At 43.7% G+C, this 27,044-nt stretch overlaps 2 protein-coding genes across 2 annotated transcripts in view; one reads left to right on the top strand and one right to left on the bottom strand.

Annotated features, from left to right (window-relative positions):
* Positions 1-303: 303 nt before the first annotated feature.
* On the bottom strand, positions 304-8,424 carry LOC121625568 (serine/threonine kinase receptor associated protein). The gene is made up of 9 exons (XM_041963698.1): positions 7,995-8,424; positions 7,025-7,160; positions 5,652-5,733; positions 5,447-5,519; positions 5,110-5,209; positions 4,774-4,911; positions 3,421-3,557; positions 2,913-3,062; positions 304-1,042 (listed from the first exon to the last, which is right to left on the bottom strand). The coding sequence occupies exons 1-9, from the start codon at positions 8,104-8,106 to the stop codon at positions 981-983; spliced, it is 990 nt and encodes a 329-aa protein (XP_041819632.1). The 5' UTR covers positions 8,107-8,424; the 3' UTR covers positions 304-980.
* A 1,646-nt stretch (positions 8,425-10,070) lies between these two features.
* Positions 10,071-27,044, top strand: part of LOC121626055 (protein bicaudal D homolog 1-like) — a 43,055-nt gene continuing 26,081 nt past the window's right edge. Inside the window, 1 exon segment of the mRNA XM_041964415.1 lies at positions 10,071-10,304. Within this exon segment, the coding sequence (XP_041820349.1) occupies positions 10,086-10,304 (219 nt within the window). The 5' untranslated portion in view covers positions 10,071-10,085.

Here is a 27,044-nt window from a genome sequence, read left to right on the forward strand (position 1 = left end):
AGATGCTGTCAGAACGTGCATGCTCATTGGCGGAACAAACACGCAATTATTGAAAATGAATCACACGTCACGACTTTGTGACACTATTCACTCAGCTGCAATAGCAGGAGAGGCAGGAAAATGCAGAGGACAATTTGGTATGCAAGTGAAAGAAGTGTGTTTGTATGTTACAAATTTGCAGTAGATACTAGCTACGTGACCCTTCTCTATTCGTACAGGTGAAAAAAGAAAAAAATTAAGTTAATTTCTCTAGTGTGAGATGAATAAAGTCCATCTAAGTAAAAACACCAAACTCAGTTTGTGTTTTGCGCATTACTTAGAAATAGAACAGTAATGCATTTGTTTATTTCATCACTGGACACAAATAAAGACAGAAACCAAAAAGGAAAAAAGTGACATTTCTTCCCTTTCCTCAAAACAATATTTTCTTTTATTTGGACACTTAACTTTATATACTTAACCAGTACAACAGCAGCGGATACTCAAAGCAATGTTTCTGAAGAAATAAAAGCGCCTTAACCTTAGCACAAACTGTGCAAACAACCTCTAGCATTTTTGTAACTATGAACTGAAATCAAAAGCCTTGGTCCAGCTCATTCAATGCCTTCATTTGAAAGCAAATCCAATCTTAGCATCATGTGGCTTGGGGTTCAGGGATTTAGAGAAGTTAAAATAGTTTCAGCAGACAGACCTGGACTGATCAGAGAGAAAGCAGGCAGCAATGAGCCAACACTCACAGCTCTACTGCTTTACTCTGCAGACCATACTGTCCATATGACTGCATAAAATCATTGTGTGTGTCTGTGTGTGATGGGTTGGTCTATGACAGACAAGGCAGTCATAATTTCCACATCATTCCTGATGAATGGAGATGCTCTGGACTCGGCTCCTTGCTGGGGTTTGATAGAACGCTGGAACACCCCGCCGCTCATCTCCTTTCCTTCTTCCATTCCGTTATTCTGTTTCCAAACAGCACTGCTTCAGGCTTTGATCTCAGGGGTCGAGGTGTACAGCTGCTCAGAGTTCTCTGCCCCCAGGTCCTCTAAAGGGTAATGCAAGACACAGAAAACAAAACAAAAAAACCCAGCAAGAATTAGAAAAATCATACTGATACTTGGATTTGCCACAATATTGCTGGCACACAGAACTACTGATGTAAGACACAAGCAGAGCAGCCAGAAATAGCTCCTGATGGCAGGATTCTTTCACCCTTTCATGACATATTTCTACCAGAGACATTTTAAAGCCTGGACTTTTGTTTACTGCTCACTATTTTATCATTTTTACCCAAATGTGGGTTGGGCAGAAGTGGCGCTGAGGTGGGATAAACACAAGGTAACTAACAAGGTTAAATGTAGTTTTGTAATTTTAAACTTGACAAACGTCAATTAAGCAGACATTCATCGTAGTACATGAAGTAGTGTTCCACAGTGCATTGATGCCCATCGTCGTCACAGACGCAAGCACATCAACTTGAGCAACCAACAAAATTTACATCACATGTGTAGGCACAAACAGGGGGCACACCATTGATTTTGAACATCAAGGGCAAGTCGCCCAACTTCAGCAAGAAACGTTGGGAAGTGCAATGCTAACACTCTAAAGCAGGGCTTCTTAAAGTCAGGACCTCAGTTCGCATCTGAACCAAACAGCAAGTCAATTAGGACCCAGCCCATAACTCAGTGATTGCTAACTGCCAGCCTGCCAGACACATATTAGTGGATTCAGAAAATGCGCACATCTAACGTTACTCACTGGTGCAAGAGGTGCATGCCGTTCTAGAGTGATCATTGATTAGTTTACCAACCCCTGGCAACCAAAAAGTCAATCATTCATTGTTGACCTAATCTAAAGAAATGGATTATGTTCCAACTCCATCATGTCTACTCTGTGGAATGACCATCAAATCATGCGGCTCCCAGGCTGACCATTCACTGTGGCTGACTGACTGGATAGAAGAGGTTACTCCAGAGCTGTCAAAGAATCACTTAGCTTGCCTATTAGACACAAGAGGCATCACATTATTTTCATTGGCCAACTGTTGTATTGAGACTCAAACTGAGCATTTTTGTTTGCTTCCTGGGATCCTGAAGGGGAGGTTTTATTGAGATCAGGACTCATTCACTGGTAGAGGAACTGTGGGCTTCACATTGACCACTGACCGCTGCCTTTGTGGAGGACTGAGAGCATTTTCCAGTTTAGTATCTAGCCTTCATCATGGATTGTCAATATTGTTTGAGAGTCGGTTTACATTTATATAGACTAACAAAATGTTACAAAATAATAGGCTAATTATTTTTTTTTTTTTTAAGTCTTGCCCTCACAGTGCCTGCTTGGAAAAAGTCTGACCCTTAGGTAAATGTAGCTGAGAAATGCTGCCACTTTATGTTATGAATGGACTACAATACGTTGTGAAGTGCAAATTTCCATCGATCAATAATTTCTTAGTGACATTGAATGTACAGTGTAGCTGGAGCTCATTCACAGCAATCCTGCCCCTGTGGCTTATTTTCCTGTCTTTGACACTGTTGTCATGGCGACATTAACTGCTGGAGAGAGTGCCATGTGTTGTTGCTACCAGGTTCACACATCAACATTACACCAGAGAATCTGCTCTCAGCTCCTGAATCACAGACACAGAATGTGTCTCCTTTTCTCTTGTACAGAATTTCTACAACTAGCGTAAATGTAGTTGTAAGAATGTGTCTGAGTCAGAAATAAATACGGACTAACTGTCTCAGCCTTGCATGCCTTGGTTTCACGACACTTTCACACACTGGCTTCAGCGGTTAGCATTGGTTTTAGCCATTTCCTGAAAAAACAGGATTTTTACTTATGTTCAAGCAGCTTGTTCCAGATCACAGAACTGTGACCAGCAGTGACTACACAAATGAGTGTCTAAAGGCTGTTACCAGGAAGGACACACTTCCACAGGCCATAGGTTTTCCCCACAGCTGTCTGCCACAGTCGGAGCGTGCCATCCTCAGAGCCGCTGGCATACAGTTCACCATCCGGACTGAAGCGGACACAGTGCACTGGACCGAAGTGACCCTTATAGGACTCTGCAGAAAGGAGGGACAGCAACAGCCTTAGACAGGAGCGGTAGAAAATGTGACTTATTTTATTTTTTGCTGGAATGTCTCCCAGCTACTGTGACAGGAAACCACTCACCATTTAGTTAAGCGGTTTATATTTTTTTTTTGCTTTACATGATCAGTCACAGAATCAATTGCAAAACTTATATTTAAGATTTTCGTTATTATACACTGTGTATCTTTTTACATTTCTTTGTTAAATAAACTTACCTTCAACCTAACATGCTGAAAGCAGGTCATTCTCTCCCTAAAACTAGAGTCATTACCTTAAAAGCTCACAGTCTAACAGGACTAAAGCATCTCTAAAATGATCCCTGCTCCTCACCTAGCTCTTCTTTGGTGCTGTAGTCAAATTTGTAGAGCTTGAAGTCATCTCCACCGGCAACAAAGAAGTCCTTCTCTGGGTGTAGGGAGGCTGAGTTGATGGGAGCCGGAGCCTCCACCGTCTTGATCAAGTCCAGGCTGGAATATTAACAAAATTACTTTAATGACGCACTTCATTTATGTTACTGTGGAGAAGCCCAAGGTAGCTACCAACCCATTCTCACCAGAAAAATGGGCGAGTAAATCATTACTGCAAGTAAATTATTATTAGCCATATTTACATTTATTGTTAGGCTGCAACCTCTAGTAGTGTCATAAGTATTACAGGAGCAAAGGAGGTCAGATGAAGTCAGGTGATAAAGTATGAAGAGTAAGAAAGTCTGCATAGGGATGAGGTGGAGTGGATGGATGGGTCAAACAAACAATAGGAAAATGGACTGCATTTATATTGCACTTTTCTACACACATTCTTACAACGGTGGTGCAAGGTGCCACCAGCTCATCTGGAGTGATAACTATTCACGCACACTCACACCGATGGCACAGCACTGGGAGCAATCTGGGGTTCAGTATCTTGCCCAAGGACACTTCAACATAAAGACTGCAGGGGAAAGGGACTGAACCACTGGCCTTCTGATAAGTCAATGACTGCTCTACTCCCTGAGCCCCATCACAGGACTTTCGCCCAGGAGACGACGATTCCTGTCCCATGTAAAAGTCAATGTTAAATTATGTAACGTACTTAAATTACATTTTGTATGCAACTTTTTTAACCCAAACCATGATCTTTTTCTGAAGCTAACTGCATAGTGTTGGTGCCTAAACCTAAAGAAATGGTGACCATTTCATATGTAACATTGACCACACAATGATGCAGGTCCAGTACACCTATTGCTTGTACTTTCTTGTACTTTCCAATGGTCATATGTCGGTTTGGGAGTCCTTGGCAATCGACCTCTTCAGTCGTTTACGTATGAGCATGTGTTGGCAACTACATATACATTTAAAAACTCTAATGTCTCAGTTTTGCCCTGTCATCCTCTCTAATGTGGCTTTTTACAGAGGTGTACATAATAAAGCTTTTGATGGTTTTCAGAGTGGATCAATTTGAAAACAGTCTCATGTTGTAATGCAGATGGGAAAAACAAGTTTACTGTGTGATTGTCAACGATAACAGACTTGGCTGAATATTTCCATGTGTCAGCAATGTTGGAAGACGTGTATGCTGAATCCATTTAGCCACCCAAAGAGATTTAATTGTTCTGAAATAGATCCCAAAACCTTGCCTGGTAAGAGTTCCATTTTCTTCATATCAGAGTGAACATACAGGACGTGTAGAATGAATGCAGTGTACCTCAGAGCGTTGTAGAAAGCAATGGTCTTTCCGTATGTGATCACCAGAATCTCTCCATCAGCCACATACTCCATGCTGCTTACTGAAGTGTCGAACGTCAGCGTCTTCACCTCCTCCATGGAGGTTCTGTCCCAAAGCCTGAACACAGACACAGACACTGTAACTTCTAAAACATCTCCAACGTGTTTGCTGTCAGAGAGGTGACTTGTTTGTCGGCTGGCAAAACAGGTTTGTCTCTGAAAGCAATGAGCAAGGTTCATAGTCAGGATGATGAGAAAAAGTTTCTTTTCTGGGCAATGACACAAATAAAAAAATACAAGAAGCCACATCACTGACCGTATAGTTTTGTCCTCAGCAGCAGAGAGGATCTGCTTGTCGTTGTTATACCACAAGGCTTTTTTTATGGCTGAGGTGTGACCTGCAATCTCCTGAGGTGCTTAAGGACACAAAGATGCTACAGTTGATTACATGAGAAGAGAAACATCAAACAACACAAATGTCAGGGTTTGACTGGGATAACGTTATGGCCATCCTTTTTCAGAATTTACTGACCTTTAGAATTTCACTTGGCTCGGATTTTAAATTAGATCTGTCACTAGTAGTGTTGCAGTGTGACCAGAGCAGAATGTATACAATTACAATTTTGCATGAGCAAGTTTGCACTGTCACTTACCTGCTTCAGGGTTGCTGAGATCATAGATGCGCAGCAGCTTGTCATTTCCTCCAGTCAGCAGACAGTTGCTGTCCTGAGAAGAGAGGCAGAAGTAAATTGAGGGCAAGAGCAGTTTTAGAAATATCCCAACTCATCACCTCCATAAAAATATAAACAGGGTATATAAGCATGTTATTTGAACACCAAATCAAGACACTGCACAGACCTGTGTAAAGCTGACAGTCTTGACAATGTGTTTATGTGCCAGTGTGAGGACCTCGTCTCCACTCACTGCATCCCACACCTTTCTGAAAAGCACAGAGGTCATCTTTTAAAGCTGGGGTTGGTAATGTTGGAGAAAACAACAGTAAGCAAGATTTTGAAAGTATCCAAGCAAAAAATCCCCTCCCCTGATGCCTCCCTCCAAAGCCACTCCCCCAAAACACATAAACAGGCTCTGCCTGATTACTGCTGGACGATGAGTCCATAACAGAGCGTAGTGATGAGAAGACCGGTTCTTTCAATAAATACATATATAAACTAGTCTGTTAATTGCCACAATCATATAAACACAACAAATATATCAGTTTGACTCAGCTACGCAGCCTGGTGCTTACTGCTCACTGCTTTGTCAGGATGTATGCCTTGTGTCACTGGATTAGCTACTGAACCAGAGTCTGTCACTGCTGTTTCTTTCTGACATAACTGTTATGGAAGGCAAAGTGACTCTACTGATTTATAAAATGTCTGTCTCGCTTCATTACCTGTCAGTTCATTATAAACTCTGTACTTCTGCTCATGCCAGGATCCTATAGGAATGATGTCTCCACTTTTACAGAGCTAAATGGTCAGTGGAAGGGCTATTCATTTTTAAAACTCATGTGGAGCAGCTGGTGAAAAACCTGAGTTAAAGGGTATCTGCCCAATTTGACCCATCAGGTCAGTTTCCAGACAAACTGCAAAATTGTATGAAGCCTTTCAAGACTCTGGGGGAAGCTGTGCAATAAATGTCCACAAGTAATGAGACAGTGTCGGATGGGGATAAGGACTACAAGAAGTTCAAGAACAAGAAGGGAGCTTCACAGACCTTGGTAACCCGCTGCTCATCTGTACACAAGGCTAGAGGGTCCAGGCTGCATTAGCCACTACTATCACAGCATGCCCAAATCTGTGACTGAACCGTCAGCAGTCAAGTTGCATTTAAAGGTAATATAGGTGGCCAGATTATGACAAAAAAAAGAGGGAGGTATGGAATAAAATAGACAATATGTCTGGTCCTGCTGCTGAATTTTGATTGTTTTTTAAAGACTTGTCCATTACAAGTCCAACACTGTCATAGGAGCAAAATGAATTGATAATGATTAATAACCACATTGTATGCAGAGTCCAGATTCAGGGTTGACTGAAGGGGAACTCAGTTAATGCAACACTCAATTCTTAACCTGTGTGTTCACAGCGATCAGTTTTTGAATGCATGCAAAAATAGTCACAGTTGAGAGAAATATTCTGGATCACTGGATTATTTTATATTTGTTTCAAGAAACAGTCAGTGCAGGCAGGACTCTATTAGCTATATACAGAACTGGACTCTCCACTCACGCTGTGAAGTCCGCTGCAGCGGTGGCTGCCTTGGTAGCGTCCGTGTTCAGAGTGGCTCCCCAGACAGCACCTTTGTGACCCAGAAACGTTCCTATCCAGTCCCCTGTGTCTCCCTGGCGCAACATGGGCTTGCCATCTGACATAAGAAATGCAAAAAGGATACAAAGGTTACAGCTTCTGTCAGATTTGTGGTAGCATAGCATCTTACTTAACATTATTATAGGAGAGCTGTAAGAATCTTGTTGCAGTGAGCTTATTTTCTATTTGACCATGACCATGATAAATGAATAGCCTGATGATGACTCTCACAGCAACATGATAATAATAACAAAAATAATACAATAGCTAATGTAGCAGACACTCCTATGTGATGTCATCACAATCTCATTTGTGGTTATTCTGCTTCCTATGCATTGTGTTTGAAAATACAGCATGTTGACGGGTTCCTTTCATCTGTGGCTTTACTGTTCATGTTCTCGAAACTAATTTATGAATACAGTCTTGTGAATTTATGCCCCTTAAAATTCTTGGGTGAGGTATCGAGGTTGAGCTCTTTTTTAGCAGCGTAGAAGCTAGTGTAGAAATGAATGAATAAGTGTCATTAGCAATGACCACTAGAACCCAAATGATGATAACATTTGATTTAGAAATGTTGCAGAAGCTTTCAGGGAGCCAAATTCTCCTGAGACCAAATATGAATTCAAAGGTTTAAGAACATAAATATTGAACCCTCTGGTCAACCAAAGCCTGTAGTAGTGGACATAACTACAAAGCCTACAGACACAAGGAAATTAACCTGTTTTACAAAACAGAAAGGATGCCAAGTGACTTATACAGTTATAAGACAGGATTTGATGTTACGTTTTCGAACCACTTCCAACGTCTAACTACCGTTAAACGTCAAGCCCTGCCTGCTTTGCCTTTAACCAGCTAAACCTTAAATGCCTCATTGATTGTCCATCGGTCTCACCCTTGCAGGCGCTAATGAGGAAATAGCCATAAGGAGTGATTCCACTGAAGGCCAGGTCCACAACAGGTCGGGTGTGACCGGAGCAGGTGAGCGGAGTCTGTCTCATCGCCATGGTCCTCCAGCCGGGCAGGAGACGGTTCGCACTGTGGGAAGAGACACTACAACGGTAGCGTCTAGCTAGCTGGCTGGCTGGGTAAGCTTGCGGGCTAAAAGAAAGACAAGAAGCTAGCTAGTATATAGTTGAATAGTGTCTGTTGGCCTGTTGGACTATAGCTGAAATATGCGAGCATAAACTGCGTAGGTTTGATCAACTAAACGGCGGGTCTTCCCCACCCCAGCGAAGGAATAGCTATCGTGCTAATAGCTACAGCATTGCAACTAACTAGCAACGTGCAACGCGGTGTAACAACCGCAAAGATGATATGGCCGGTGTTCCGGTAGCTATAACACAGATAATCCTTCCGCTGTGGTTTTTTCAAAATAAAGGCGTCACCCCTCCATTCTGACTAGTGAGCGTTGACCAAATCTCCCCAACGTCGCCCATAGATTAGCCCCGTACAGTTATCATGAACGGGGTAATCAGACAGCAAAGCCGTTTTTTATACTCGGCTGTAAACATGTTTATTTCTACAGTCAAGTTAGGCTTTTAATATGCACATCTATGGCGATTGACTCGCTTTTGGAGCCAGCCTCAAGTGGCCATTGGAGGTACTGCAGCTTTTTGTTCTTCCCACGCTGGCTTTACTTTTCAGCGGATGTTTCGACTGACTGCCGTGGCGTGTTCAATATAGAATAAATAAATAAAACATAATTAGATACATAGTCACGTGAATACAGATGGTTTAACGATGAAAATTCAATTCACTACAAATCAGTTTCAAATATTTGTATTCGTTTTATTTTGAAGCCTGGACAACTTCTTCATGTACTTCATAGTAGGCTAAAGGCATGTCAGGTGTATTCCTGCCCCCTGCAGGAAGAGAAAGGGTTACACATTGAGTAGTGTGTGACTGCTCATCAGTGCCACACTTGAAGGGTCTTGTCGCAGTAAACTTAAAAGAGAGATGTATTTTCTAAGTAGGCTATACTTATTCAATGGATATGACCTCCAAGGGCCAAAATCGGCCCAATATTTCTATATATATGACAATGGCATTGGTCAGTATTAAATTATGATAGATAGACTTATACCACTGTGAAAGTAAATTTATTGTTTTGAAAAGGTCCACTTTTTCTGACCTCAAAACCTTAAAACTAAAATAGTTCATATGTAATAAGTTTGCTTTTCTATTTGTTACATTTCTGAAATGAAATATCAAATACCACAAACCACATCTCATATGAACATTAAGATGAATAATACAAGTTAATACAAGTTTCTCCTCTGCTTCAAGTTCATCAGCTTTGATATTTTGAATCATATTAAAATTGAATATAGTGCTTCAATAATTTAGTGTTTTTGATGTTCTTCACTTCTTCCTGTCAGACACCGAAAAGGACTTCGTTTTATCCACATTTCCCCTTCAGCTAAAAATATATCACTAACTTTACTTATGACAACTCTTGAATAACATGTTATTCCAATAACAAAACTTGTCAACAGTGGTCAGTCTGATCTGCAGAGGGCGCATGCAGCTCCCGATATTCTGTATTTGATGATGCAAGCCAAAGCTGTATTCCTCTAACTGACGAGCCAAACACTGTGAGCAGACAGCAGCATGACACAGAGCGCGGAGTGTGCCTTGCTTCGCGGCTGCAGGCAGAGATGGCGTCCTGATGCCGGTGAATAAGCAGAAAAAAAGGAACAGAGGGAGGGGAAAGTGATGCGGGCAGCGGAAGATGAGAAGCTGCATCATTTAGAGCATCACATGGCAGAAGATGACTTTCTCTGGCGAAGATGAAAAGACCTTTGTGGATTTTTATGGATGTTTATTGTATTTATTTGTTTTTTGTACATGACATTTGAAGCAGCGGTGTGACTCCTTGGAGGGAGGCGGTGGGGGCTTGTTGTCTACCTCAGCTGTTTCTCCCTCCGGCAGGGCTGTCTGCTCATCCGCAGGGAGGAAAGGGCAGAGGGAGGGAGTGAGGGCGATGGCTGCTGGTGGATCAGGATGCGGGGAAACGGTGGAGCAGTGCCGCGTGGAGGTGGAGCGCCTGAGTCGGGAGCTCGCGGAGGCGAACCGCGAGAAGATCCGGGCGGCGGAGTGCGGGCTGGTGATTCTGGAGGAGAACCAAACCCTGAAGCAGCAGTACGCCGACCTGGAGGCCGATCAGGAGGCGCTGAGGCTGGAGCTGGAGCAGCTGCAGGAGGTGGGCTCAGGAAATGTTGTCACTTCACAAGCAAGTCAACGTTAAATTATCTGTGATGTGTTGATAAAGATACATGTACAGAAGAGCCTGAATAAATGAGTGGAGAAACATAAGAATGCAGCTGCTTGCTGGCACAGTTAACAAGCAGTTAACATCCAATCACGCTCCTTGGCACCTATGACAATGCCGAGCAGGCCCCGCTGATTTCTGATTTTGTATCAGAATGGCAAGAGGAAAAGATGTAAGTGACTCTGAAAGATTGTTAATTGATGGGGCATGTTTGATAGGAGCTTCAGTCACAAACAACAGGAACAGTGAGCAAAGGAACATCTGCATTTAGATCTATGGGAAAACTGTGGTGGACAGCTTGTACATTAGTGCAGTATGTAAGGAAGAACACAAGAGAAAGTCTTCCTCACGTGAATGAGAATGTCAGTGGTGTGATCACACTGTGTCAGCAAGAACAGTCTGTCCACAGCTACATAGAGATGGATATTATAGAGAGGTTGCAATGAATGGGCACATCATCAGGTGTGTAGCACAAAATTCTGGACCCTGTACATAGACTTCCTCTATGGGCCCCTCCCTGAATCCACGGATATTAATTCTATTATCTTTGTGGGCCCTCCTCACACGAGGGCTCTGCATACTCAGTCCTCTTTTTCCCCCAGTCCTATACTCCCCTGCCCCTCATTACAAAGATGAATGCACATTTGAGAGTTCTGTGTTGAAAACAAAGATGATTCCACAAAGATATGGAAGAAAGTGATATGGGCAGATGAGTCATCTTTCCATATTCTTAAAAAGTGGGTGAGTACATGTGTGACGTACACCAAGACAAGGTACAGGCCAGAATGCTTGACCCCTACAGTGATGGGATCCAGTGGCTCTGTTGTGCTCTGGGGGGCTTTTTGCTGGCATGGTTTGGATCCAAGTGCACCCCTTAGAAGGAAGGGTCACTGTAAAACTGCAATGTGGACAGTGTTTCCCATCAATTATCTTCTATGGATCAACCTGACATATAGTAGACCAGGTCAGGGTTTGTAAAAGCAAACCCTAGCCTTGTTCACTGAAACTAACTTTTAAACAAATCAGGCGTTTTTTAGACGGATTAGCATATTCAATAAACAAAATTAGTCTTATTATTAATGTCCTCTCAGCAGATTGTCAAACTCAAGCCATCAAACAAAGTTGCAGCACCATGCAGTTCCTCTGATGGGCAGCAGTTTTTTGGAACAATAAACTTCAGCTGAATTTAAATAGAAGGGAAAAGTCCTCTAATGTGTTTCTTGGTTGCTGTGACTTCATTTTGGATGCTACTTGGTTGTCATCTAAGCTTCACCAAGGCTCCACGCTACTACCCACAAAATTTTACCTGTAGCCACCACCCTGTTTCCCCACATCACACTGTTGGGTCCTTGCATTCCTCATAATGCCATTCCTGACTGAGATCCCTGTGGTTTAATTCAAGGGGACATTTTGAAGCTAACACAGCAAAATTTCAGACGATCACACCCATCCTTGGCAATTTTCAGTTTCTATCAACTTATTAGTTTTTGCTGTCCTTTAATGAGAAGAAGGGACAGCATTGTCGGTGTGGGACACCTCCCCTAACCAGAAGCAGGACATTCAACAGCTATTTACAGCTGGCCTCATATGACACTTGTGACTGTTGTTTATGATTGGCGTCAGGTTACTCCGATGACTGCATGTCATAGCCAGGAACACTAATGTCCCAAGTGGTATCAATGACCTTGATGACGACCTCACAGTGGTTAAATACATGGGACTCCCCATCAGTCAGTTAGAATTGAAGAAACCCCTTGGGTGAGAGGAAAAATATTTTCAAGTTTCGATATCCAAGTCCAGTTGCCCTTGATTCATCTATCCTTGGATAACCATGACCTGGGCGAATAAACCCAAAGTATGACAGAGGCTGATGGGAATGTCATCAGTTTTGTAGGTACTTCGTTGTAAACAGAAGTATTGACCAAAATTCCAAATTTCTTATTAAAATAAAATTTTTATTAAAAATTTTACCGAGTGGAACATGAATATGTGTACCAAATTGCATGGCAATCCGTCAAGTAGCTATTGAGACATTTCACTCTGGGATCTCCAAAGTCATTCAGATTCATCCTCTGGGAACCATGAATTTGTGTACCAATGTCTGTGACAATCCATTCGGTAGATGTTGAGATATTTTCCTGGATAATTCAAATTCAATCTGAGATAATTGTAGACGGAGCTAAATCGTTTTGTACCAATGTCTGAAGATAGATTAACATGAGAAGCAGGACATGACATGGGATCTGAGCCTCGCTTCACACAACAGTGTTGAAAAGCGTACCATCTATCTGTGTGACACACTGAAGTAGAACAGGTTCTCACTCCCTGGATAGTGTGCACGACTGCAGGGGGCAGTGCCAACCTTTCCTAGTGCTCCTCAGGGGAATAGGGGGAAACACATAAAGGAGACTTCTGAACCACAACTACCGAGGGAAGGCATCCATTCTGAGTTGAGGATCATCTCTTGCTTTCATGAAGTTTGCTGCACAGTTATGTATCCCTGGAATACACACCACACTGATAGAGAGCAGGTGTCTGTGTCACCACAGCAGGAGTCTCCTGACAATTTCCGGCTGCTCAGCTGAGCGCATCCTGCCCTGACAGTTGATGTATGCTGTTGCTGACATTTTGTCTGTCCTTACTAGGACATGACTGTTAGCAGCAAAGCAAAGTGCTGTAGTGCTTTAGTACCATGGACAGCTCTGGAAGGGTTTGTTGAGGAATGGAGGATTCTTTTCCGCCCATAATCTGAGACTTGCAGATTCCTCCTCAGTCGGAGGGCGATGCATCTGTGTACACCAATATGTGTAATGTGGCTCACCTGAGGGGAACCCCTATAGGCAGAACAGGAGGGGGTCCAATAAGCTAGATCTGACTGCAGTGAGGGAGGGATGTTCAGCATTTGTCTCTTATGTCAAACTGGATCGAGCCAACGAGGCGACTGCGTTCCCCATGAGGAGGAGTTTCAAGGGGATGACAACATGGCTTGCTGACATCATACTGCACAGACACATCACTTCACAGCACTGTCACCACTCTGTGGGGCGTGATTTGTGACAACAGCAACTTAAACACATTCAGCCTGGCTGTAGACAGCTTTGCTGGCATGCCGGCAGAGTTCATTTCTGCACCCAAGTAACTTAATGACTGGGTGGGGAGTGGAGAGCTGTTTTGCCAGTTTTTGCAGATGCAGTTGTATGACTTCTCACTGTGCGGAACCCACCTTTCACCTGGGAGGGGGCCATAAGGATTAAGTCATCTAAGTAGAACGTAACCCTGATCACTGGGCCCAGCGCTGTTTCCACACACTTGGACAAAGTACATGGAGCCAGAGAATTGCCAAGTGCAAGCTGGTTGTACTGGTATTGTACACCATGGTAAGAGAAGTGCAGGAGCTATTAGTGTCAGGGAATGACAGGGATGTAGATGTACGTAAATTATTATTTGTTTGCTTACATTTTTTGGGGCACCACCTCTGAAGAGGAAATACCCAACTTAATTCAATGAATCCTCTTAATCAGTCTCATATCAAAAGTTATGACTTCTTGATTAGTATCATCTCTGTCTCTACTTCAAAGGAATACACAAAACAACAGCTTAGTGTAAATGCAAATTTATTACCTGCTATCTTTGAACAACTTTGAAGAACAATGAACCTAATTGCCAAGTGGAGTAAACAAGCTGTGATCTGTAGGTGAAGTAATGGTGAAAGAGGATATGATTACCTACATGTGTGCTAATAACTAACTCAAGGATGCCTACAATGAAACTGAGGTTAACCCAGTCATAAGCAGGAAGTAAGATAGTTTTGCCTACTTTGACCTGCATTTGCCCTGAGGTGACATGTGGTTGCCAGGCTCTTCCATGCTTCTATCTCAGCTGTTGACTGGTGAAGTCTGCCAGCAGACTTTTTCAGAAGAGGTTATTCTGGCAGGCAGTCATAACTTTTTCTGTTCTTAACTTTTGGTTGATAACTTCGAAAAGAGCTGGCATTGGTCAAGTGACACAAAACCTGCAAAAGTCTTAGAGCAAAACTGCAGCAAGAAAAAAAATAGAATGATGTTTTAAGGTACTTTGGTTCTTGGTCATGCTCAAAGCTGTTCTGGGAGTGGTTGATTCCTCCACTCTGTTTAATCTCACTGTGATAGTTTGGTTGTGAGGGGGTTAAAAAGAGATCTTTGGGTTCATAACCAAATGTGTGTACCCACATAAGTAAGTACCACAATGACCTCCCCTATCGCCTGCCAACAATGCTAACCTATGTGAGCAACACATTCCCCACTTGGTCCAATGATCACCATCCAGGGAGCTTCAGGCCGTCTGGTTAAGGACAATGGAGGGAGCAGGGGACATGTCACACAATAACTGCTACCATGGTCAGGGCTGATGTCTTTTTTGAAGACAAGATGGCTCAGACAGAGTAGACAGGAGACAGGAGTAAGTTTAACAGTTCAATGAATGTTCAGCAAGTAAACCGGCAATGAGTCCAATGGTGAATAGAGATCATTTCACCTGAAATGTAAAATGGTATTTAAAGTATTGGCATTTTACGTAAACAGCCCTTTTGTTTGACTGTTTCTGGTTATGGTACTGATTCTGGTTGTTGGTCCCTGTTCTCAGGGTGATGTCCCGTTATTATTGATTCATCTTAATAATTTTTCTGATATTAATACGGTTATTGGTATCAATAACTATCCTTAATATCTGCTAATAGTCAAACTTGCTCCTACCTGATCCCAGCAGGGGATATTTGGCAGAACCCTCAGGGAACATCCCTGAAGTTTCAGATCCTTGTTTGACCAGTGTAATATTGTTTGCACATTGAAGAGGGTTGACAACATCAAGGTGATGTCTGCAGCCATGGCTAGGAGTGTTTCATGTACAAGAGTGTCATGAACAAGTAGAATTTCTGCAAAACCCCTTTCTGAGTAAGGTGGCACAAAAATTGTTGGATGGGAGGTTCAAAGTGGATGACTGGTTAGTCCTTAGCAAGGGACTTGTCTGCACTAGAAGGGACTGACTTCTCAACCCCCTGACTTGATTTGCCCTCGTTTTAGTTTGGACTGCTGGGACCTGGTCCTGTGGCAGAATGGGCTGCAAGTTATTCCAGTGGGACAGGTACTGTTAATGCCTCTTGGTAGGCCGATAAGTTTGGGAAGAGCATGTTGCTAAGCCATGCAGTTTGCTACCAGAAGCACCTTCCAGCTCCACAGGCAAGGATTTAGTGTTGAGACTCATGATGCCTGCTTAGCATGGGATTCTCTTTGTTTTTAAGATAATTAGGTCTGGGTCTGTCTGATGGCAGGTAGGAGCCACACTAGACGGGTCCTGAGGGGCCTTGTGGGGGTCTGATGTGGGTGGTAAGAGAAGTCTGTCTGAGTAGATTTACACAGGTTCGGTATGTGACTCTGAGTGTATGACTCTGTGGTTGCATCGGCAATCTTTTACGCAGTGGTCTGCTGGGGCTGTGAAAGCTCTGAGAGGGAAAGAGACTGAACAAACTGGTCAGGACAGCTGGATCTATTCTGGACTGCCCTCTGGACACCACCGAGATTGTAGGTGAAAGGAGGATGTTAAAAATAAAATAATATAAAATATTTTTTTTTACATTATTTTTTCTAACATAGGCCCTTGTATAATTGTACATATAGTCTGCTTTTATTTTGTATTTTGTATCTTGTATTTCTCTATTTTTATTGCTATATTTTTCCCAACTGGCATTATCTGCTGCTGTAATTACCAAAGATACAAAGTGTATCTTATCTTATCTTATCTATTTACAAAGCACAAGGTGAATTTCTGGCTTCCTGGATAACACAGGTTACACTTCAGTGTTAAGGTTGCAATTGTAATGACAAAAGGCCAAAAAGGGAGAGTGAAAAAGTTGGGTTCCTGTGATGGTTAAGGCGTGACTGGCCTGGGTTCTCCATAACAATGAATAGTTTGTCTTAACACAGTATTCACTGTTATATACAAAGGCAGGCACTTACATCAGGAAACACAGTTTTTGCTGTCTTCTTCTACTGTTTATGGGCTGTCAGCAAACCCTCTTTGAGGTACATTACCGTCACCACTGGACTGGGTCATTTCTGTCAGTTCAGTAATGTGCTACAGCAATCTCTTATAAATCCATGTCATTATAAATTAAATTCATAATTCAATTTATCAACAAAGATTTGTCAAGGTTTAAATGTTCACACACAACAAGCAACAAGCAGCCAAGCCAACATGACTGGTGCCAATATTTAGGGAAATTCAAATTTTTTTGTTCACACTCTTTTGGGTCACCACCTTCAAAGACGAAAATGAATAACCATTTTAATTCAGCAAATCCATTTAATCCATCTGATATCAAAAGTTGTGACTTCTCAATAACATGGGTCGCTGTCTCAACTTGCTAGGGATCGAAAAAAAATGAAATGACTGATAATGACACTCTAATGGTCAAAGTGGAACAAATAAGCAATATTGAATCTGCGACTGATCAAGTAAACTAGGCAATACATGGGGCAACGGGCAAAGACAGGATATGATACCTATGGATGCATTAATAACTAATATGAGGAAATATATGAGGGTTAAAACAATTTTTTCGACATTCATTCAGTCCTGAGCCAGAAGTATGATGCTTTGCTTACTTTGAGCTGCGTTGGCTGTTGCTGAAGACTTTCCTGATATGAACCCATATCAGTGAATGGTGCAGCCAGGAACCTCCTCAAACCAGACTCTGGGGTGGCTTTCCTTGGGGTGACGTATGGTTGCTGGGCACCTAAATTATGAATCCTACTGTGACGATGGGATGACCAACCCTGTTCTGCATCTGATTAGCTACTGCTTGTTCAATGGATTGGTTAGGTTTAGGCATGAACAGATTACAATTAGGCATAAGGACGGTTGGTTGGTTTTGATTGGTTAGGATTAGGGTAGGACTATCAGAATAGAAATATCGGTAGAGCAACGGGCTCTACAGTTATTCTCTCTCAGTTGTTTGACTTTCTCTGATGATGCACAGCTTGGTTGTACTTGTGGGCAATTGTGGGCTGATGTACAGTCTGCATCGATCTCTTGCTATTTGATGGTGAAATAACGCATTATTTTACTGTTCTCAACTTTTGCTACATAACTTATGAAAAGTCTTGCCATTGGCTGGATGACACAAAACCTTCAACAATCTTCAGGTGAAACTGCGGTAAAAATGCTAGAACGATGTTCAAAGGGATTTTGGTTCTCTATTCTCCACAATGACTCATAAAAACACTAAAATAAAACCATCTTAAACTAATCCTACCATTAATTAAAGAAGAAAAGCAATGCAAACGCAATTTTCCTGACGTTACACTATTCAAAACTTTCAACGTAATACACATGATTACTTATTACCAAAAGGGAGTGAATGTTTCCCAACATTACATTTGCATTTTTTCCTCACATTCCGTATGTGTAATAAAGATAGGAATAGTTTTCCCATTATTGGGATCCTTGAATGAGTTTAATATGGACAGTAAATGGACCACTCAAAGTGCTTTCACAACATAAGCCTGCAGTCAGACAATGGTAGCTAGGCCACCTGCTCATTACGAGCATTAACACACTCACACACCAATCTACCGCAACGGGTTTGGGGTTCAGTAACTTGCCCAAGGCTATAGCCTGCAGAGGCCAGAGATTGAACCTCTGACCTTTTGATCAGTGGAAGACCGCTCTACTTCCTGAGCCACAGTCACCCGAGAATATTATAACCTTGGTTGCAGAGGAATAAAACAATTAATCTAAATTCCAACATATATTAAAAGGATAGGTACTAGTTTTCAAGTCCCTGTTGGTATGCAAGCAGATTTACAGTAATTTTATCTACAGAGTGCTTCTTACTCTAAGTACACTGAAAAAGGGGTCAGCAGGATTCAGGTTGTACAGTTGCATTGAGGAAGTGTGTTAAGTCTGTCGAGAGAAAGAGTTCATACCTTGTTGATACTTCTTTTCATGTTACCCTTTGTGGGGAAGCAAACACTCAATATCTTATGTCTTATTGCTCTTCCATGAGGAAAATTAATTTGCAAACACAGAAATAGAGGGGAAGCAGTCAGTAAATAGTCAGTTCTTTAAGATTAGTAAAAAAAAAAAAAAAAAGGACTAAAACCTAGTCTTAGGACTACCGCTGGCAGTAGGTGTGGGAGGAGGGGGGCATTGTCTGTGTGGTCCAGTTACCGACACACTCTTTCTGGTTGGGGAGAATGTCTCCTTTGTGACATCTTCTAGAGGGCCTTGTTCCACGCTCCTTACCACCCAATAGCTTGCTTCTGAGTCACCGGCTGCATGGTCCACGCCAGCCAGTTGTTTGTCAAGCTGCGCATCAAAGGCTGGGATCAGACTACACAACAGTGTTATCTTTGACTATGGTCACCGTGTCAGACCTAATGATCACAGTGCCATAAACTTTTGCCGTGTCTTGGTCGGGTGACTGGCAAGATGACATGTGTTACCCTGACCAATCACAGTACGTCTTATTCCAGATCATGCACGAGATTGAGTGAAAAACAAAGAAGGGAAAGAAAAATAACTGTCGATGCACTATAACAGGCATGTCAAAACAATTCCAGGGCCGTGTAGCCGGCAGTACAGGTACAAGTTCTACATATAGTAATTTTATTTTCATAATTATTTATGTTACAAGGAGCAGGCTTGGCTGTGTTTGCCGCATCAGGCTACTCTAGCGTTAGATCTGGAATTAGTAGCTAGCTCACCACATGCTACTGGATTGATAAGCATATTCCTGCACCTGGCTGATAAAATGCTTCCGCTATTTCTCGCCAACATTTGACTTTTTTGACTCGGTCATGGTACTCCATCCAGGAAACATTTAACAGGCAGGGGTGCTGTGGTCCCAGCTCAGTGAACTTTTCCTCTCTTTCGTTGTCCCACCTGACAGCAGCAACGTCAGCATCCCTCCTCCTCCTCTTCGCCCTGGTAACCTGACGGTCAGGATCATGTCATGGGAGATGTCACACCAGACATGCTCTAACATGCTAGTGTTTTCCTCTGGGTGTCATGGGGACCCTACACGGATTTGTGTAGTCTGAACCCGAGATAAGTGGTTGTCATCTGTTTCCGTGACCCACACCACACAAGGTCCTTCTCCTGTCTGCCAGCCAAGCAGAGCACAGTACTATCCAGTCCTCTACAATCTCTCTTGATTGTGTGAAAAAGTGTTTTGGGGAGTGTCTTTATTGTCAGAAAAAAAGCAACCAAAAGAAATCGACCACTCCCCAAAAATTATTCATTATTTATTTATTTTATTGTGAAAATTACATGCAAAACACTTAATGACATATACATACACCATTAATGTTCCAGCTGTGAAAGAATTTAAGCTCCTCACAATTTCCATGTATTTTATACATTGTATATACAGACGTCATACCAGATGTATGCGATGTGAAAAAAAGATATAGAATGAACATAAAACAGGATAGAAAGTTCAACTAGACAATTCCGGGCCGCCGAAATTTTGACAGTGGCACGAGGGGGCTGCTGGTCTTATTAACTGAATCAATAAACATGAATGAATTTAATGGAAATGAACCATCTCTATTATCAAAGTTTCCTTTTGCTAACAGAGCTAACAGCGCTGACGGTGCTAACAGAGCTAACGCTAACGGAGCTAACAGAGCTAACACTAACAGAGCTAATGGTGCTAACATTTCTAATAGAGCTAGCAGAGCTAACAGCGCTAATGCTAACGGCGCTAATAGAGCTAACGGCATTGTGTCTGTCTATGTATATGAGGCTGTCTGTGTGTATTTAACTGTATTTGTGTGTGACTGTGTCTGTGTGTATGTATCTGTCGTTGTGTGTGACTGTGTATGTGTGTGTCTTCATCTGTTAGTGTGTGTGTGTCTGCTTGAACTACATATTTATCAAATTGTCCCAAGTATTTTGAACAATACCGCCTGGTGGCCGGGCCTTTGCTCACGGGGCCCGGCCGGGCAAAGCCCGAAGGAGCGACGTGGGCCCGCCCTCCAGTAGGCCCATCACCCGCAGGAGGGATCAGAAGGGGCCGATGCGGTGGGAATTGGGTAGCAGTCGTGGGCGGGGGCCCCGGCGGCCCAATCCCTGGACTCAGAATCTGGCAATGGGGACATGGAATGTCACCTCGCTGGGGGGGAAGGAGCCCGAGCTAGTGCGGGAGGTTGAGCGGTACCGGCTAGAGATAGTCGGGCTCACCTCCACGCACAGCCTGGGTTCTGGAACCCAACTCCTTGAGAGAGGCTGGACTCTCTTCTACTCTGGAGTTGCCCGCGGTGAGAGGCGGCGGGCCGGTGTGGGCTTGCTTATAGCTCCCCACCTTAGCCGCCATGTGTTGGAGTTTTCCCCGGTGAACGAGAGGGTTGCTGCCCTACGACTTCGGGTTGGGGACAGGTGCCTCACTGTTGTTTCGGCCTACGGGCCGAACAACAGTGTAGAGTACCCACCCTTCTTGGAGTCTGTGGGAGGGGTGCTGGAAAGTGCTCCGACTGGGGACTCTGTCGTTCTACTGGGGGACTTCAACGCTCACGTGGGCAGCGACAGTGTAACCTGGAGGGGAGTGATTGGGAGGAACGGCCTCCCCGATCTGAACCCGAGCGGTGTTCTGTTATTGGACTTCTGTGCTAGTCACAGTTTGTCCATAACGAACACCATGTTCAAGCATAAGAGTGTCCATCAGTGCACATGGCACCAGGACACTCTAGGCCGAAGGTCAATGATCGACTTTGTGGTCGTGTCATCTGACCTTCGGCCGTATGTCTTGGACACTCGGGTGAAGAGAGGGGCTGAGCTGTCAACTGATCACCACCTGGTGTTGAGCTGGATCCGCTGGCAGAGGAGAAAGCTGGACAGACTTGGCAGGCCCAAACGGGTAGTGAGGGTCTGTTGGGAACGTCTGGCGGAACCCTCTGTCAGAGGAGTTTTCAACTCGCACCTCCGGGAGAGCTTTGACCAAATCCCGAGGGAGGTTGGAGACATTGAGTCCGAATGGACCATGTTCTCCACCTCCATTGTTGACGCAGCTGTCCGGAGCTGTGGCCGTAAGGTCTCTGGTGCCTGCCGTGGCGGCAATCCCCGAACCCGGTGGTGGACACCAGAAGTAAGGGATGCCGTCAAGCTGAAGAAGGAGTCCTATCGAGCCTGGTTGGTTTGTGGGACTCCTGAGGCAGCTGACAGGTACCGGCAGGCCAAGCGTGCTGCGGCACGGGCAGTTGTTGAAGCAAAAACTCGGGTATGGGAAAAGTTCGGGGAGGCCATGGAGGAGGATTATCGGTCGGCCACAAAGATATTCTGGCAAACCGTCCGGCACCTCAGAAGGGGGAAGCAGTACCCTGCCAACACTGTTTACAGTGGAGGTGGGGAGCTGTTGACCTCGACTGGGGATATTGTCGGGCGGTGGAAAGAGTACTTTGAGGATCTCCTCAATCCCATTGCCACGCCTTCCGTAGAGGAAGCAGGGGCTGGGGACCCAGAGGCTGGCTCATCCATCACTCAGGCTGAGGTCACCGAGGTAGTTCGGAAGCTCCTCGGTGGCAAGGCCCCGGGGGTGGATGAGATCCGCCCTGAGTACCTCAAGTCTCTGGATGTTGTCGGGCTGTCTTGGTTGACACGCCTTTGCAACATCGCGTGGCAGTTGGGGACAGTGCCCCTGGACTGGCAGACCGGGGTGGTGGTCCCTCTATTCAAAAAGGGGGACCGGAGGGTGTGCTCCAACTACAGGGGGATCACACTCCTCAGCCTCCCTGGTAAAGTCTATTCCAGGGTACTGGAGAGGAGAATTCGGCCGATAGTCGAACCTCGGATTCAGGAGGAACAATGCGGTTTTCGTCCTGGCCGTGGAACACTGGACCAGCTCTACACCCTCCGCAGGGTGCTCGAGGGTTCATGGGAGTTTGCCCAACCAGTCCACATGTGTTTTGTGGACTTGGAGAAGGCATTCGACCGTGTCCCTCGTGGCATTCTGTGGGAGGTGCTTCGGGAGTATGGAGTCCGGGGCCCTTTGCTACGGGCCGTCCGGTCTCTGTATGACCGGAGCAGGAGCTTGGTTCGCATTGCCGGCAGTAAGTCAGACTTGTTCCCAGTGCATGTTGGACTCCGGCAGGGCTGCCCTTTGTCACCGGTTCTGTTCATTATTTTTATGGACAGAATTTCTAGGCGCAGCCAAGGGCCGGAGGGAATCTGGTTTGGGGACCACAGGATCTCATCTCTGCTTTTTGCGGATGATGCTGTCCTGTTGGCTTCTTCGAACCAGGACCTCCAGCATGTGTTGGGGCAGTTTGCAGCCGAGTGTGAAGCGGCTGGGATGAGAATCAGCACCTCCAAGTCCGAGGCCATGGTTCTCGACCGGAAAAGGGTGGCTTGTCCCCTCTGGGTTGGAAGAGAGCTCCTGCCTCAAGTGGAGGAGTTCAAGTATCTTGGGGTCTTGTTCACGAGTGAGGGAAGGATGGAGCGTGAGATTGACAGGCGGATCGGTGCGGCGGCAGCAGTAATGCGGTCGTTGTACCGGTCCGTCGTGGTGAAGAAGGAGCTGAGCCGAAAGGCAAAGCTCTCGATTTACCGGTCAATCTACGTTCCTACCCTCACCTATGGTCATGAACTTTGGGTCATGACCGAAAGAACGAGATCTCGGATACAAGCGGCTGAGATGAGTTTCCTCCGCAGGGTGGCGGGGCGCTCCCTTAGAGATAGGGTGAGGAGCTCTGTCACTCGGGAGGAGCTCAGAGTAGAGCCGCTGCTCCTCCACGTCGAGAGGAGCCAGCTGAGGTGGCTCGGGCATCTTCAACGGATGCCTCCTGGACGCCTTCCTGGGAGGGTGTTCCGGGCATGCCCCACCAGGAAGAGGCCCCGGGGAAGACCCAGGACACGCTGGAGGGACTATGTCACTCGGCTGGCCTGGGAACGCCTCAGGGTCCCCCCGGAAGAGCTGGAGGACGTGTCTGGGGAGAGGGAAGTCTGGGCCTCCCTGCTTAGACTGCTGCCCCCGCGACCCGGCCCCGGATAAGCGGAAGAGAATGGATGGAAAAATGGATGGATTTTGAACAAGCAGCCCAACCAGCTCCTACATGGAGATGTGTCTGGTATATGTGTGTCTGAATGTGTATGTGTGTGCGTGTGTAACTTTTGCCCCACCTGCTGATAATTACCTCTCTATCTCTCCCACTTTTTACCTGTTCCTGAACAGCTACTTTTTCGCTGTCGGTTTCTTCCGAACAACTTGCGATTGTGACAAAACCGTAGCTGCTATCAAAAAACCAATTACACTGTGAGATGCGGACAAGTCTGGGCCAGATGTACGTGTGTTTTATGTCCAGATATTCTTTAGAAAAATGACTAAATGGTCGATTTAAAAAGACACCCTCCGGCAGGCTGCGACTCAGAAAACAGGAGATTGTATGGGTTTAAATGGAGCAGCAGAGCAGGGCAGCTGGTGCAAGATCCCTCTTTATTTAAATTTGGTGGGGGCTAACCCTTTAAAGTTGAACTTTGACGAGAGAAGAAAGGTTTGTCTACAAAAAGATCCAAAAATTATGTGTCTCCTATGCACCGTTTGGATTTTATGGTAATTTTAGAAAAAAAATTCAGGCGATTTCTCACTGGCTCTTTCACTCTAACTCATGATGTCATCCACTCTAGGGGGAGAAATTCTGAGCATTTTTTGAGAAACTTTATGGTCGTCAGATGGTCATAGCTCGAAAACCGTAAGAGATATCAAAATATGTGCTGAGGTACATTTTGAGCAGACAAAATTATCTACGTTTTAAAGTTTGAATGAAGTCTCTATGGCAAAGCAGCGGACAATTGAAAAAGGCTGAAATTTGAGGAAATTTCCCATTCATTTCTTATGGGAAATTCTTCGCAGTTTTTTGCGTATAACTAGCGAATTATTGACAAAAGAGACATAGTACACCATTCCCGATTGAGCCGCATGTTTTGATATATAGTTTGCGAGGGTTTTCTCAAAGCGGGAGGACTAGTTACGTGCCGAAATTCTGGCGGAAGATGAAAAATGGGAAGAAAAAACGTGCGGGATAACAATAGTGGCTCGAGCTATGCTTGGTCGATTTAAAAAGTATGCTTGGTCAATTTAAAAAGTGGCTCTTGCGTTGCCTCGTGCCACTAATTAAAATTGAAATTAAAACCCACTTGATAATAATGATAAAAATAGAGGATGAAGGTTGAAGCATCAGAAAACTACAATGGAAGTCAGCAATTTTAGAGTCAATAGGTGGGAACTCAGAAAGTATTTCACCTTGTGTGCACATCCTACCAGTTGGCACCTCTGAAGCAAACAGGAGTCGACCAAATTCCTGATTGACACAGATTCACCACTGGTCTCAATGAACTAAAATAAGCCTATTTCACAATACCCCAGAACGCCTTCCCATGAGTTTAACCTCACGCTGGGTATTATCTGTGTCAAGCACAGCCCGAGACGGCCTCGCTCTGGTGCTTTGGAGGTTAAAAAATACACACCACAATCTTTCATAAGATGAATGAATAACAGAAGAAGGAATTTAAAACCACTGAATAGTAGTAATAACATTAAGTTAAAAATAGCATAAAGTGCATCACAACAAGGAAGCACCAAGTGCTTCATGTAGAAAAGGCACAGAATGAACATAAAAACAAACGTTTCAGACCTGTGACAGGAAAATCATAGCTAGTTAAAAGGCTGAAGTGAAGCGATGAGTTTTGAGCTTTCTCTAAAAAATAATCATCATAATCATAATCATCTAGCTGACCTTTGGGGCATAATTGACAAAGGCTGCATCCCTGATTTTCTTTCGGCTGTTGCTGGGAACCTCCATTACTTTGTATACAAGAAGGAGGACCTACAAATGAACTCTAAATGTTACAGGAAGTCAGAGCTGTATGTGGTAATAAGATATAAGGCATCAAGATAGCAACAGTGTCCGTTTAATTACCGTCATGAAAAAATCCCGTGTATATATAATAAACATAATCATAAAAATGATTTGTCCAGCACCACTATCTGTGTGGTTGATGCTATGAAAGTGATGACAGAACTATTTGTAAACAATGCAATCTGTCAAAAAGGAAGTGATCATAATTGTGTGTAAGGTGACAGCTTCTCCTCACAAGGGAGAATCAGAAAAAACAGATGGCAAACACAGTTTACCCCCAAAAAAAATCTAACTGTGGCAGTTTGCAGCATTTTGGACGGAGGTCTCTTCTCTAGTGGGAGTCTAATGTCAGCCGCTCTCCACTGATGTTGAGGATGACCAGAAGAACACACAGAGGTGTTTGTGTGTGTGTGTGTGTGTGTGTGTGTATGTGTTTGTGCCGCAAGCTCACCATCAGAGTAGGTTTTCAGCACCACAGGCAATGTCGTAAATTTGTTACTTGTCCTGCTCAAACCTGAAAAAGTAAATGCGCCTGTTTGTCTGGTGAGTAGGACATACTTTTCTGCCTTCGTTACAGCTGTATTTGTATTTATTGTTATATTGTTGCTACTTGGTAAGATTACGGGACGCAATAGGCTGTACTTTTAATTGAATTATTTGTACTGGATTATAGCCATAGACGACTTTATTTCATTCTGTTTGGTTGACAGACCCCTGAGAATTAATGTCATGTCCTTGCACTATTCTGTACTTACCTTATACCTGCTGTATTTGCACTCAAGTTTTATACTTGTTGCTCAGAGAATCAAACTGGAACATGAATCATATTTTTGTAACGGTGTGAAAAATAATAATAACAATTAGTAATAGGCTTTATTTGTATGTCATTGTGTGTATGAGCAATATGTTAGCTATATTTATATGGTAGATAAATTACGTTTTCATCACCATGTTGATGTGGGACTTGAATCTTAGATCTGAATCTAGGATAACACCAGAATTTGTTACTTCAGATTCAATCGAGGGTGTTAATTTCCCCATATTATTAAACATCTTTTTGTGTTTGTTTGTTTTAGGGCCGACTAGTAGGATTTCAGTTTATTGGTAATTCATTTATGTATTGCCAAAACACAGTTAGTAATGAAGTCTATAGTTGCAGCATCATTTGGTTCAGCAGTGATACACAGTTGTGTATCATCTGCATTACTATGGAAACATATATTGTGCCCTCTAATGATGTCACCAAGGGGCAGCATGTATACTGAGGACAATAATGCATGAAGCACTGAAACTATCTTTTCCAGTTTCTTACTGATGAATTTAAGGTTGGATATTGGCCTATAGTTGATGAGTGCATTACTATATAGTCTGGGTTTCTTTAGTAAGGGCTTTACAACATATCTGGGAAGATGCCTCTATAAAACTCTATAAATCTAAATTTATAGTTTCAAACAGTTCAAGCACCATTTATTTTGTGTATGTGTATCCATTCTGTCATTCCCTTTGTGAAAAGAGCAATGATGGAATTAAATGCTTCTGATGATGTAAATGATTCTGCACAATGATCGTTAGCCGCTGTAGCCTTAGTGTAGATACATCGGCTTCGGTGTAGCCAGAGAAGTCTGATATTCACCTCCTTTTCACAGGAGGGACACTTTTCACAGATCCATTGTTAAAATAACATTTTGGATTATTGCACATTTACTATACACAGTATAGAAAAATGTGTTTTAATGGTCTGTTCCAGCTCTTCTGTTGCAGCGAATTTAGTTCATAAATCAAG

This window comes from Chelmon rostratus, chromosome 22, assembly GCF_017976325.1.
Source record: "Chelmon rostratus isolate fCheRos1 chromosome 22, fCheRos1.pri, whole genome shotgun sequence".
NCBI classification, from domain to species: domain Eukaryota; kingdom Metazoa; phylum Chordata; class Actinopteri; order Chaetodontiformes; family Chaetodontidae; genus Chelmon; species Chelmon rostratus.

Coding starts and splice junctions, on each gene's coding strand:
- LOC121625568 (XM_041963698.1), bottom strand. CDS start 8,106: ATGGCGATGAGACAGACTCCGCTCACCTGCTCCGGTCACACCCGACCT. Junction 7,161..7,994: donor CCTCATTAGCGCCTGCAAGG/GTGAGACCGATG, acceptor TTCTTATGTCAG/ATGGCAAGCCCATGTTGCGC. Junction 1,043..2,912: donor GTGGAAGTGTGTCCTTCCTG/GTAACAGCCTTT, acceptor ATTACCCTTTAG/AGGACCTGGGGGCAGAGAAC.